This window comes from Miscanthus floridulus, chromosome 7 (assembly GCF_019320115.1).
Source record: "Miscanthus floridulus cultivar M001 chromosome 7, ASM1932011v1, whole genome shotgun sequence".
In the NCBI taxonomy this organism is placed as follows: Eukaryota; Viridiplantae; Streptophyta; class Magnoliopsida; order Poales; family Poaceae; genus Miscanthus; species Miscanthus floridulus.
Genome location: NC_089586.1, coordinates 35,127,137 through 35,141,038, shown reverse-complemented (window position 1 = coordinate 35,141,038; position 13,902 = coordinate 35,127,137). Strand labels below are relative to the sequence as shown.

Below are 13,902 nucleotides of genomic sequence, written 5' to 3'. Positions count from 1 at the left end.
CTCTATAAAACAGCTTCACCAAAACAGCTTTTTCGGGAAGATAGCAGAGAGAAAGTTGGGAGAAACTAGTATTTTCAACTTCACCTCGGTTCTTTTTTGAGCTGTGAGATGAGCTCAAAAACCGATTTTAGGGAGATATGTTTTTGGGCCTGTTTGTTAAGAAAAGATAAGAAACAACTTTGTGAAGCTGGAATTGAATCCATACAAAACAGGGTGTAAGTAACTAAGTCCCCTAGTTTGGAGGTTTGTATGTCAACAAAAATTATTTAGGCTCCTTCTAAATACGATATTTTTCTGTTCCCTGTGTCTTTTTTTTCTTTTGAAGATAAACTGATTTGAATTTCTACGTTGTAAAGGAGGCTATCTTTAGTGGCATTGAGTGTTCAATTGTAACATGAAAAATTTTATGGTTTAATTCGAGGTTGAAAGTCGGGTTCAGAATTAATAGGCTCAGGGTAGTGGTATTTCTTATAGATAATAGATTATTATTAAAACTAACCTCAAGATAATAAGTTATTGTTGCAAATATGCATAACTGGAGGCTATGTTCGTGTTCTAGCTAAGTGACAGTACAGTAGCCTATTCTGTCTGCTTCTCGATCGCCTGAACGCCAAAGGACAATGCAATATGACAGTGGAGTTCGTCGTTGGTGCGCAGCCCGCCAATTGCCCCCATGCTGCGTACAAGGAGTTCTGGGAAGAAGAGGCCAATGTCCCATTGTCTACGCCGCCGCCGCCACCTAGGGTAGAACCACCGTCACCTACCTGCTCCTGGCTCCGCCACCGCTGCCGTCGTGCCTAGGCCCCTCTTCTTCTTTCTCTCAGGTCCGTCTATCGGAGACAAGAAGAGAAGGGGACTCATTCTTTTTCCGTAGTTTTTTAGTGTCTTAGTGTTGAGTCCAAATAAACTTCGAGCGAAATTAGATGATTCTTTATCGGGATCGTGTGTCCTACGTTGACTTCGGTGATTGCTATGACGAGATCGCCGTTGCATGCGTTGATTTCATCAGCGAGCAGCCAATTTGTAGCCTTTATCTGCAAGGGGAGGGGTGTTTCTGGGAGCACTCTACGAGGATAGCGACTTCGGGTCATCGATCTCATCGTCGAAGGTCGCGAGAGGAAATTAAGGTCTCGAGATGATGAATCTGCATCATATGTCGTACCCGATGATGCAACTGTCGATGTTCTTTCAGCGATTTAGATATGTTTTGGACTGGTTCTGAAGCGTTAGACCTTGCGGCATGTTCAATGTTGGGTTGGTCGTTGGATTCGGTACGAGGATTGTACTTTGGCTTCGGCGTTCGAGGAAAGTCATTGGGGAAGAACACGATGGAAGAATCTAGAAAAAATATTATGTAATTTTTATTTTATTTTTTAATATGTAATTTAGGGATGTACTGTGCCAAAATTTAATATAAGTTTCTCTTTCCTTCGGAAAAAAAAGAATATCTCATTGTGTACAAGTCGATCACAGCCTGGCCCAACACGCGCGACGGATCCTTCCAGCCTAGTCTCCCCATGGCATCATCGCCCACCGGCGGCCGCGCACGTGGTGCATCAACAGCTCCCGGCGGCAATGGAGGTGGAGTTCGCGGCGCCGTACGAGGACTTCCACGAGTCGAATCGTCGATGGTGGAAATGGTGACGAAGAAGACAACGGTTACGGATGTCACGCTCCCGGTTGACTCACACGAATCCTAAAGCCACCGCGGCCACCGGATAATATGTGCGCGCACACATAGTTGTGGAAAATACGTGTTGGTTATTCATTGAGATCATTTAGCATTGAGTGATCAGCTGTACGCCCTTCATTTCAAATTATGACTTTTCTAGATACATAGTTTTTGTTATATACTTAAATACACACTATGCCTAGCTAGAAAAGCCAAAACTTCTTGTAATTTAGAACTAATGAAGTAACATGAAAGGTTTTATGATTTAATTCTTAGTTGAAAATCAGATTCAGATTAATATGTTTACGATAGTGTTATTTTTTTATAACTACTATGTATATTATTATTTTACTTCAAGATAAGTTACATTGTTGCAAATATGATTGGATGCCTATGTGAATGTGACTGTGAGCGTATTCATCTGTGATCTGATTCGAAAAAAAGGGTGAAAGTACAAAGCTACACAGCCTATCAGGCTATCACGTTGAGGATGTATACGCATGTCCACCGCTGCCTATTCTGACGGCCGCCTCCACAACGCGTCAGTTCACTGCACCATCACATTATGTTGCGCTGAAAAAACGCAGGTTGCAAACATATATTTTAAATGTTTCAGAGATATATTGCAAGTGTTTTATACGGATATTGCAAAAGTAGATTGAGATATTGTATATGTTGCAATGGTTTATACAGTATGTTGCAAGCGTCCGTTCTCAATGTTTCATCTGTTTTTCAGATGTACGTTGCAAGTGTATTTATATGGATGTTGTATATGTTTTATATATATGTTGCAAGTATTTTATTTGGATGTTGTGTATGCTTGTAATGGTTTTCAAGTGTTTTTCACGCGTTTTTACAAGTGTTTCAGATACAGGTTTCAAGTGTTTCATTTGTCTTTTTTTATGTTACAAGTATTACATCCAGATAATTCAAAAGTAGATCGAGTTTGCATCTCTATCCTCGTCTTCTGGTGCCTTGTTTTGATGTCTCCTCCTCGTCTTCTGCCTTCTTACATCCTTCTCAGACTTTGGAGGGGACGCGGCGGGGCCGGCGGAGGGGGCATGGCGGGGCCGGCAGAGGGGGCACCGGCAGATGGCAGCGCGGGCACGAGCGCATGCTCTCCTCTTCCGTCACGTGATTCAATTCGCTTTTTCTGTTGAGATGAAATGCTCCTGTTGGTGGGCCTAGGACTAGGAACTGAGTCAGGGTTCGATTGGGTAGACTGGGAGCTGCGTCCGGACCACGTTCGGTCGCAGGTGCCTCCATATGATAACGGAGTTTGTCGTTTGGTATGAGGCCCGCCAATCGCCCTCTTGCGACACGTCATATCATATATGCTATGCATGCATGTTGCAGACACATCCTTCCCCTTTGGAGAAGAGGCCAATGTCCCCAATCACGGCCCACTAGAGGCTGGCCCAAGAATTCTAAACCGGGGCCCAGGCCTGCTTCTGCGTCCGTCCCCCGCATCGTCTCGTCGCGGCTCTTCCTCCGGAGCTTTCTAGCCGGCTTGTTCCGCGGCGAACTCCTGGAGCCGCCGCCTCCCTTCTCCCTGCGCTGGTTTTCTCTCGGGTAGTCTTCGTAGCAGCCTACCAGCATGGTCTCGGGTCTCCCCGTGCATCATCCGCCGCAGACGGCACCTGCTGCCTGGTCAGGTGCTGTCTTAGCGCGCGGCTGCTAACTCTTCTGTACTTCATTGTTCACGCATTGAGCCGCCTAGGAGGTAAACGACTTTTCCCTTCCCAGCGCATCTTCTATTACATCACCAACATCGGCGAACTAAAAATTTCCGTAGCTAAGGGGATATCTCATAGCTTAGGGGATTCATGTTCATAGTGCTAGTATACATAGTACATTACAGTAGCTGGGAGGTCAGTTACAATATAGTATGCTCTTATGTGAGAGAAGATCAATCCTTCTGTGAAACCCCATCCTACTAGCAGATAGCAAAGGATTGCAGAGACACCGGCTTTCCAACACCTCAGTTCTGTTTGGTTGCCTTGTTTCCCCAATAGCCAGGCCCACTGGCCTAGTGGATGCAATCTGGCACTGTCTTTATCTTTATTAGCTACTAGGAGGCATGTGGTAGCATGCAATGGAGAAACTTCAGAATATTTCAGTGGAATTATTCTCCTTCGATGCATAGATGTTTAATGTTTTGAAGCTTGTCTCTGACTCCCTGTAACTCTTTCAGAGCATCACTGATTTGCATGCGGTCTGCCGGTGCCTCCTCTGAACATTGAACCCCGATGCGTAGAATTGAAGTGATGCAGGAAATTTTCATATCTGCAATCCCTTCACCATCTTCTGTCTCTTGTACCAAGTGTCTGTCCACCACACTAGTCACCCTGCCTGGCAATGCTATTTCCACATATTTGCGGAGGCCAAGGCCTTCTCCAAATTCATTGTCAGTTGGTCTTTTTCCAGTGAACACCTCCAGCAATAGTATGCCGTAGCTGTACACATCACCTTGCATTGAGACTTCATTACCCAGGCCATATTCTGGAATCAACAAAGGAAGATGATAATGAAAAAGGAGCACGAGTATATATGTATATTCAGATATTGCTGTGAAAAAAATCTATTCGATAACATAACATCTTTGATGAGTGGTATGTTTTTACATAATCTTGCTATTTCCCATTCTATTATATGAAAAATGAGTATTTACCAAAACCTTTTTTATTTAAGTAAGAGAAACATGCATGAAAGGTGTGCTTAAATTATAGTTATAGACTAAGTTTTCATGATGGAATAAGTTATAAGAAACTAAAGAGTTATAGCAAATAGAAGCACACCTGGGGCAACATAACCAATTGCTCCTCTCATCGATGCCCAACCACTTGATTTATCTGCATCCTGGTGTAAAAAACTTGCAAGTCCAAAGTCTCCAACACGACCAACCATGTTTCTGTCTAGTAAACATTGCTCGGTTTAAGATCACAGTGAACGATTGGCAAAGGCTTGCTTTGATGAAGATATTCCAGTGCTGATGCTACATCAATTGCAATTCTAATTCTAACGCTGAGATCTAGTGCCTTCCGTTCACCATCTTCAATGGGACGTTGGTGTAGCCAGTGGTCTAAATTTCCATTTGGTAGGAACTCGTATACAAGAGCCTTGAAGTTATCACGATGGAAATCAATACTTGAGCATACTGTCAATATTTTCACAAGATTTCGATGTCGAATGCACCTCAGAGTCTCACATTCAGCAACAAAACTATGAGAGGCTCCACGTTGTGTCAGGTTGAGCACCTTCACAGCAACTTCTTGTTGCTGTCCATTGCTTATCATACTTCCCTTGTAGACTGAGCTAAAGCTTCCTGCTCCTATTAGATTCTCAGAAGTGAAACCATTTGTTGCACTGACCAATTCAGCATAAGACACTCTTATGTGTTGCTCACTTGTAAGTGATGTTTCTGGGTTTGATTTTGTCCTTTTTGTATCAAAGTAGCATACAAACAGTGCAATTACTACTGTGATAAATAGAATCACACTGCATATGGATACTGTCATGGCAAGTTTCCATGTTGTCTTCTTCTTCTTTGTAGAGTGCTTGGATCAGGGTGGCAACTTCAGTTGAGGGATTCCATTACATAGACCATCATTTCCTACAACTGAGACAGCAGATGCATTGCTGAAAATTCCATCTTTTGGAACATTGCCTTCCAAGTTGTTGAATGAGAGATTCAAATAGCAAGTCCAATCATGTTCTCAAGGAAAGTGTGGATGCTCCCAGACAAGTTATTATGTGAAAGCTCAAGCACTTGGAGGCCTCTTAGTTGCTCTATCGATGGTGGAATTTTTCCTTGAAGGTAATTTCCAGATGTATTGATATACTGCAAGCTTTGGCACTCGCCAAGGGATGATGGGATCTCTCCAAATATTCTATTATCAGAAAAATCAAGCACTTCAAGGTTCTTGAGATTTCGCACTTCAGGCGGTAGAGTCCCAGTTAAAAAATTGTGATCTAAATGCAAAGAACCAGACAAGGTAGAGGAGAAAAGTTCTTTAGGTATGGATCCAGTAAGATTGTTGTATGAGATATCCAACTGTTGTAAAGGACAACTGCCTAAACTTGGGGGTATTTCTCCACTGAGCTTATTGTCAAAAAGAGCTAGTACATTTAGCATTTGAAGTTTACCAATACTTGATGGGATGGATCCTGAAAATTTATTGCCTGAGAGGTATAATTGATTCAGCTTCTTGAGTCTGCCAAATGAGTCTGGAATAGGGCCCTCAAAAAGATTGTTGTTCATCTCAACGAACTGCAAGTTGACCAGATTCCCAATGCCTTCAGGTATTCTTCCAGTTATGCTGTTGTGGTTCGTGATAAAATACTTCATATTTGTTGAAAGATTGCCAACTGAATCTGGCAGCTCGCCTGTAAGCCTGTTGGCACCAATCTCTAATAAAAACAATTTACTGCAATTAGTCAGGCTAGACATGAATCCCCAACCAAAACCATTTCTTATCTCGAGCTGATTCTCCGCAAGTGCCACTACCGATAAGTTCTGTTGGTGGACTCCTAGACAATCAGGAATAGTTCCTGATAAAAAGTTATTCACTGTTTGAATCCACTGTATCATAGAGGCATTGCAGAGGGATGGTGGGATTGGGCCATGGAATTGATTTTCATCTGCTAAGAAATATTGGAGCTTTGTTAGAGTGTTGCCTAAATCAGGTGGAAAAGACCCATTTAGGTGGTTGCCTTGTAAGTCAAGATATTTGATAGAGGAAAGATTGAATATTGAAGGAGGTAAAGGACCTTCTAGTTCATTAAAGCCTATATAAAGGTTTTTAAGTGAATATAGATTTGTAATAGAATGAGGCACATGGCCTTGAAGATTGTTTTGTTTCAGAGCAAGAGTTGTAAGCATCTCAAGGTTCCCTAGTGATTCTGGTATGTTCCCTTCCAGACTATTTTTCTCAAGAATTAGAGTCACTAATGATGAGAGGTTTCCTATCCAAGCTGGAATGTTCCCCTTCAGGTTGTTTTGACCTAGGTCAAGGATACTGAGAGATAACAAACCTTGCAGTGGTGGGATGCTTTGTTCAAGGTTATTGTTGGAAAAAATAAGAGCAGTTAAATGTGAGAGGTTTCCCAGTGAAGGAGGGATGGTTCCAAAGAACTGATTGGAACCTAGATCTAGCGTGGAGAGATTCTCAAGGCTGCCTATCTCTGCGGGGATTTCTCCTGTGATGTTGTTAAATGTTAGGAGTAGGCTTTTCAGATTTACAAGTCTTCCGATGCTGGAAGGGATTCTTCCAGTAAGTCTATTATTTCTAAGACTGAGTAACTGGAGATTAGGCAAGGAGCTGAATTCACTTGGTATTTCCCCCTGCAGTTTGTTACTGTCGAGCAAGATTTCTACAAAGCGGCTACAGTTGGAGAGTGATGGGGGAATCTGACCTTCAATGGAGTTGTAGCTAAGGTCTAGAGTTTCAAGGTCATGGATATTACCGAGCTCTGGTGGCAGGATGCCATAGAAGCGATTTTGTGGAAGGTTGAGCCGCCTCAAGTACGTGATGTTGGTCAAGGATGGTGCTGAGAAGGTTGAGCCCGGTCAGGTCCAATGCAACCACATGCCCACGGCGGTGTCCCCTTGAGCCACAGGCCACACCGTGCCACTGGCACATTGGAATGGACAGGTTGCCCCATGATGCCAGGGCTCCCATTGGGTCACCCTTCACAAGTGATTTGAACAACATGAGCGCGAGGTAATCAGTGGTAGTGCTTGTGGCTGTGGGTGGCAGAGAAGCAACTGAACATGTAAGGAAGACAAAGACGAGCAAAATCGACTCTCGGAGTAGCACCATTGCTGCCAGTGGAGCTTGGCTGCTAGAGCCACTATTGGCTTGTGTTTGTTCTAGCACAAGGCAACCCGTGAGTCTTCTGAAGTTCTCCCTCTATATTTGGCGTCTGCAGTTGCCACTGGGTTCAGTTTAAATAACCTGTGATCAGCCTGTTATCAATCAGATGAAGACCCTCTCATCACATTCAATCTTCTTGATATCTCGTTGTCAGTCAGGCCATCAGAAGTATACAATTCGCAATGATTTGAGGTAGTCATACATGGCCACTGCAAGTGTCACTGCTCGCTATCGAACAGGAGATGCAAGTGGGCCTGGTAGCAAGTTCCAAATGTGCTGGCGGCTTGGGCTCTTATTTTTCTATGAATATCATGGTTGATTGGATAAGAGAAAAGCATGGTAACCAGATGAATCGGTTATTTTTTTAGTTCAAATGGTCTTGTTTAATTTTTTGTTTTAAGGTGGAGTTGATGAATGTGTTGGAACTTTGGCTTTAATGAATACACATTCCTATCCTTTGTCATGGCAGGTCAAAAAAGGGGGGTGATTGGGCATCATTCTGGTTAGGTTAAGGATCCAGTGCAAGCAAACAAGGAGAAGAGAAGATATATATAGAGGTCTTTCAATAAAAGATAGAATATATATAGTGGCCAGCTGGTGGCTAATCATAGCGAATCTATTTATTCTGTATCAGGAAACGTGCAATCTTCTTAGTGTTCTATCGGCTGTCAGCCTAGTTTGGCAGAATGTGAGAAAACACTTTTTTTTAGTGGAAAACAAAGTTCAATGTGCAACTTCGAATTTGCCATGCAATATGGCAAGTGGAAGAAAAGATGGATGCTTCCTCGCCGTCTTCCTGACAGAAGTCTTTTTCTAATATTCCATTATCAAGTTGGCAATTTGCAAAGTGTGCTTCGAATGACTGAGGAAAGTCTAATCTTTGGGAAACCGCTGGGATCCTGCTGGGGGTGGGGGGCTCCTGTGGAGTGGATTGGTGTGGAACTTAAATTAAATTCTACCTCAATCCATCCCAACACGTGTGCATTATACAAGGGACAGTGCTTAGTACTTAGTTAGCGGAGGAAAAAGAAGGCTTAGGGATCGAATCAGAAACCTCGAGCAGCAGCCTCTTGTCAAATTCGCCAGCGTCAGATTTGTTATCTCGATTGTCATACGCAGGAAACAGGACTTGAGTGTGAATTTCGCTGTGCTCTTTTTTTTTTAAACGAATTTTCCCCGTGCTCTGAGCTGCGCGGCGATGTTTGCTGTCGACTGTCGAGCAAGAGTTGCTGCGTTAACTTCTGTGTGTCATGCTTCGTAAACCCAGTCCAGCCCCAGGTTGCTTTGCAATGCGGCATCTCCGCGCCCCTGCGTTACCCTCTTCCTGAACTCAGCCGCGCCGGAGGTAAACTCCTCTCCACCTCCCTTGTCAGACGTATCGATGACCACCACTTGTCACACGCGCAACAGTTGCAATTTACAAGATTTTTTTATTAGTAGGAACGAATTTTCCTCACATAACTGCAATTCTACGTGGAACAGGTCAACAGGATGATCCCTTATATATAATATTGAATACAGTAGATTATCAAAGAATTGTAGGCTCGTAGCTACACTTGTGAAGCTTGAGTGTCCTCGACTGCTTTTTGTTGCCTTGGCGGCACTACTTGCACATATATCATATTGCAAAATGCACAGTTAACCTGGCAGACTGATAGCACCAAGAGATGGCATGCCCTAGAAGGTCCTTCAAAACCCTTCAGCAGATTGGTGTTGCTCTTTCGCCAGACAGATGCATGTGAAACTTGTCTCTAATTGTTTGCAGCTCTTTCAGAACATCTCCAATTGGTGGGCGATCCATTGGCCTCTCCTCTGAACACCGAATCCCGATTTGCAAAACTGAAACGGTACAGGCAATTCTCATATCTCTAATACTGCTAGAGTTTGAGGTGCCTGCTTGGCCACCTTTTGTCTCTATTAGTAGCTATTGATCCATGATAATGCTCACTCTGTCTGGCAGTGCCGTTTGAACATAATTACGGATTCCCATGGCTTCTCCAAATTCACCGGCTGTTGGTCTTTTTCCTGTGAACATTTCCAGCAACAATATGCCATAGCTGTAGACATCACCGGAGGTCGACACTTCGTTGCCCAGTCCATACTCTGAAACCAACCAACAGGAGTTCTTGTTTCAGAAAGTTGTTTCTGAAGAATTTTGTGTTCATGAAATATTTTTGTATAAAGTTAATTTGCACTACGTTTAGGTATGTATTGTAGTTTGTTCAGATTTCACAGATTTCAGTTCTTTCACATTCTTGAAAAAAAAATATTTATATGGAGCCATACTTATCTCATATCTAAGCAAGCGAAACAGCAACAAATCCTTAAATTTTGATTGAAACCAACATCGCGGAATATATTAGTAGACAGCTAACAGAAATACAGAAGCACACCTGGAGCAGCATAACCAATTGATCCTCTCATTGATGCCCAGCCACTTGATTTCTCTGAGTCTTCATGCAGAAACCTCGCAAGCCCAAAATCACCAACATGAGCAACCATGTCACTGTCAAGGAGGACATTGCTTGGCTTAAGATCACAATGAATAATTGGCATCAGCTTATGTTGATGAAGATAATCAAGTGATGATGCCACGTCAATAGCAATACATAGCCTCTCAATTATATCTAGTGCCTTTTCTTCACCATCTTGCATGATATGTTGGTGCAGCCATTGGTCTAAATTTCCATTTGGTAAAAATTCATACACTAGGGCCTTGAAGTCACGGCCCTGAAAATCAATACTTGAGCAGACCGTCAATATCTTAACAAGGTTCCGATGTCGAGTGCATCTTAATGTCTCACATTCTGCGACAAAACTTTGAGATGCACCACGTTGCATGAGGTTTAGAACCTTAACAGCGATGGCTTTATCTTCGTCACTGTCTCTCATCCTTCCTTTGTAAACCGAGCCAAAGCTCCCTTCTCCAATGAGATTCTCAAGTGCAAATCCATTTGTTGCATTGACCAATTCAGCATAAGAGACCCTTATATACTGCTCACTCAAAACTGGCCTTTGTAGATTTGCCTTTGTCTTCCGTCTCATTTGGTTGATTGCGTATAGTGCAAATACTAATGTGCAAAGAACAAATCCACTGCATACTGAGATTATTATGGCGAATTTCTGATGTGTCTTCTTGGTGGTATGGCTTGAGCAGGGTAGCAATTTCAATTGAGGGATACCGCCACATAGGCCATCATTTCCCCTGACCAAGATTGCAGATGCATTGAGAAATACCCCATGTGTTGGGACTTGACCTTGGAATCTGTTGAATGAGAGATTCAAGGAAGAAAGGCCTGTCAAGCTACCAAGGATTTCTGGGATGGTCCCAGATAAATTGTTGTAGGAAAGGTCGAGCACCAAGAGACCCTTCAGATTTCCTAGTGACAAAGGAATTGACCCTTGAAGAAGGTTTCCAGATGTATTGAGATGTTCCAAGCTTTGACATTCACCAATGGAGGTTGGAATCTCGCCAGAAATCATATTATTAGAGAAATCAAGTTCATCAAGGTTTTTTAGATTTCCTACTTCTGGTGACAATGTCCCTGATAAGGAATTATGTGCAAGACGCATGAAACTCGTCAAGGTTGATATGAAAAATAGCTCTTTAGGTATAGGACCAGAAAGATTGTTGTGAGAAAGATCCAGTGACTGTAAAGGACAACTGCTGAGGCTAGAAGGTATAGCTCCAGAGATTGCATTGGTACTGAGGTCAAGGATAAAAAGTTGTGTTAGATTGCCAAGAGTTACAGGGATGGGTCCTGACAAATTATTATTTGATAAATATAATTTGCTCAATTTGTTCAGTTTGCTAAGAGATGCAGGAATAGTGTCTTCGAGAACATTATGTTGCATGTACAATTCACCTAAGCCGATGAGGTTCCCTATTGTTTCCGGTAGTGTTCCTGTTATAAGGTTGTCTCTTATGCCAAGATACTCCAGTTGAGTTGATAGATTACCAATTGAATTGGGCAGCACACCACGTAGTTTATTAGCACCAAGTTCCAAATCTCTCATACTGCTACAGTTGGTCAAACTAGTCATAAAGCCCCAATCAGCAAGATTGGATGCTTCAAGCTGATTTCCTCCTAGGCCCACAGAGGCAAGGTTCTGTTGGTGACTTCCCAAGCACTGTGGAATTGTTCCGGATAGAAAGTTTTCTTCTATTTGAATGATTTGAAGCATGGAAGTATTGCACAAGGATGACGGCAGCACGCCGTGAAATTGATTAAATGCCACAAGACACTGTTGTAAGTTTGGAAGTGTATTGCCTAAATTAGGTGGAAGAACCCCGACCAGATTATTGAATTGTATGTTCAGAATTTCAAGAGAAGAGAGATTTAACATCGGAGGCAAAGGGCCTTCTAGTTCATTAGTATCTATGTAAAGTTGAGTGAGGGCATGGAGGTTTCCAAGAGCATGGGGTATGGAACCTGAAAGGTTGTTGGTTGAGAGAGCGAGGATTGTAAGCTGCTCAAGACTTCCTAATGATTCTGGGATTCGGCCCACAAGACCATTGTCTTGAAAATCTATGACTTGTAATGAAGTGAGGTTTCCTAACCATGAAGGGATACGCCCTTCAAGCTTGTTGTTCCCCAACTCAAGATAAGAAAGAAACGAGAGGCCTTGAAGTGGCGGTATGCTTCCTTCTAAGCTATTGTTGTAAACATTAAGAAAGGTCAATGCTGAGAGGTTACCAACTGAGCTGGGGATGATTCCTGAGAACTTGTTGGAATCTAGGCTAAGTCTTACGAGGTTGGCGAGGCTGCCTATACCTGTTGGGATTTCTCCTATCATGCTGTTAAAATCTAGAGACAGCACTTTCAGATTCACAAGGCTTCCAATGCTGGTAGGGATTCTCCCTGTAAGCATATTTTGGTCAAGACTGAGTAATTCGAGATTATACAGCAAGCTGAACTCGCTTGGGATCTCCCCTTGCAAGTTATTATTGATGAGTGAGATGTTGACAAGGCGGCTACAATTCGAGAGTGAAGGCGGAATATGTCCTTGGATGGAATTGTAGCCAAGGTGCAGAGTCTCAAGGTTATAGAGATTACCAAGTTCTGGTGGAAGGATGCCATGAAAGCGATTCCATGAAAGGTTGAGCTGCCTCAAGTACGTGAGGTTGCCCAGCGTGGTAATGGTGCCGAGAAGGTTGAGCCCACCGAGGTCCAACGCTACCACACGGCCACGGCGGCTTCCCCTCAGTCCGCATGCCACGCCATTCCACTGGCACATCGGAACAGACTGGTTGCCCCATGAAGCCAGGGCCCGTGACGGATCGCTCCTCACAAGCGACTTGAATGACATGAGCGCAAGATGGTCAGTAATGTTGCTTGTGGATGTACCAGCTGGAATGGACTCTAAAGCAAGCGCCATGGAACTAGCAGAAGATGCAAGGAAGACGAAGGCGAGCAAGAATGACCTACAAGATAGAGCCATTGCTGATTTGCTGGTAATGGAGAGCTTGGCTGCTGGGGAGGTGGTCTTTTGTGTTTGTTTTAGCAGAAGGCTGCAGGCTCGTCTGGTTTTGGATCATGAAACCAGTAATCAGTAATCCAGTGCAAGCAAGGAGAAGAGAAGATATATAGAGGTCTTTCAATAAAGGGTGCACCCAGTGTAGAGAGTTTTCGCTTTGTGCGGGTCTGGGAAAGGGTGTCAGTGGCGAGCTTTACCCTCGTCTGTGCAATGCGAGGAGACCGTAACTCGAACCCGAGACCTTCCGGTCACAGCAAGACTCTACCGCTTGCACCAGGCCCGCCCGTCGTACAGAGGTCTTTCAATAAAAGATAGAATATATATAGTGGCCAGCTGGTGGCTAATCATAGCGAATCTATTTATTCTGTATCAGGAAACGTGCAATCTTCTTAGTGTTCTATCGGCTGACAGCCTAGTTTGGCAGAATGTGAGAAATCACTTTTTTTTTAGTGGAAAACAAAGTTCAATGTGCAACTTCGAATTTGCCATGCAATATGGCAAGTGGAAGAAAAGATGGATGCTTCCTTGCCGTCTTCCTGACAGAAGTCTTTTTTTTCTAATATTCCATTATCAAGTTGGCAATTTGCAAAGTGTGCTTCGAATGACTGAGGAAAGTCTAATCTTTGGGAAACCGCTGGGATCTTGCTGGGGGTGACTGAGGAAAGTCTAATCTTTGGGAAACCGCTGGGATCCTGCTGGGGGTTGGCGTGGAACTTAAATTAAATTCCACCTCAATCCATCTCAACACACGTACATTGTATACCAGAGACGGTACTTAGTAGAGGAAAAAGAAGGCTTAGGGATCGAATCAGAAACCTTGAGCAGCAGCCTCTTGTCAGATCTGTTATCTTGATTGTCATACGCAGGAAACATGAC

General features: G+C 43.4%; 1 protein-coding gene and 1 pseudogene across 1 annotated transcript; both read right to left on the bottom strand.

The window, feature by feature from the left end:
• Window positions 1-3,403: 3,403 nt before the first annotated feature.
• Window positions 3,404-8,272, bottom strand: LOC136466865 (receptor kinase-like protein Xa21; annotated as a pseudogene).
• A 752-nt stretch (window positions 8,273-9,024) lies between these two features.
• On the bottom strand, window positions 9,025-13,075 carry LOC136466866 (receptor kinase-like protein Xa21). Its single transcript, XM_066465386.1, has 2 exons — window positions 9,942-13,075; window positions 9,025-9,651 (listed from the first exon to the last, which is right to left on the bottom strand). The coding sequence occupies exons 1-2, from the start codon at window positions 12,988-12,990 to the stop codon at window positions 9,473-9,475; spliced, it is 3,228 nt and encodes a 1,075-aa protein (XP_066321483.1). The 5' UTR covers window positions 12,991-13,075; the 3' UTR covers window positions 9,025-9,472.
• Between the last annotated feature and the right edge of the window lie 827 nt (window positions 13,076-13,902).

Bases quoted from the DNA above. Each gene is read 5' to 3' on its own strand.
- LOC136466866 (XM_066465386.1), bottom strand. From the start codon at position 12,990: ATGGCTCTATCTTGTAGGTCATTCTTGCTCGCCTTCGTCTTCCTTGCA. The intron at 9,652-9,941 runs GTGTGCTTCTGT...GGTTGGTTTCAG, and splicing joins AATTGGTTATGCTGCTCCAG to AGTATGGACTGGGCAACGAA.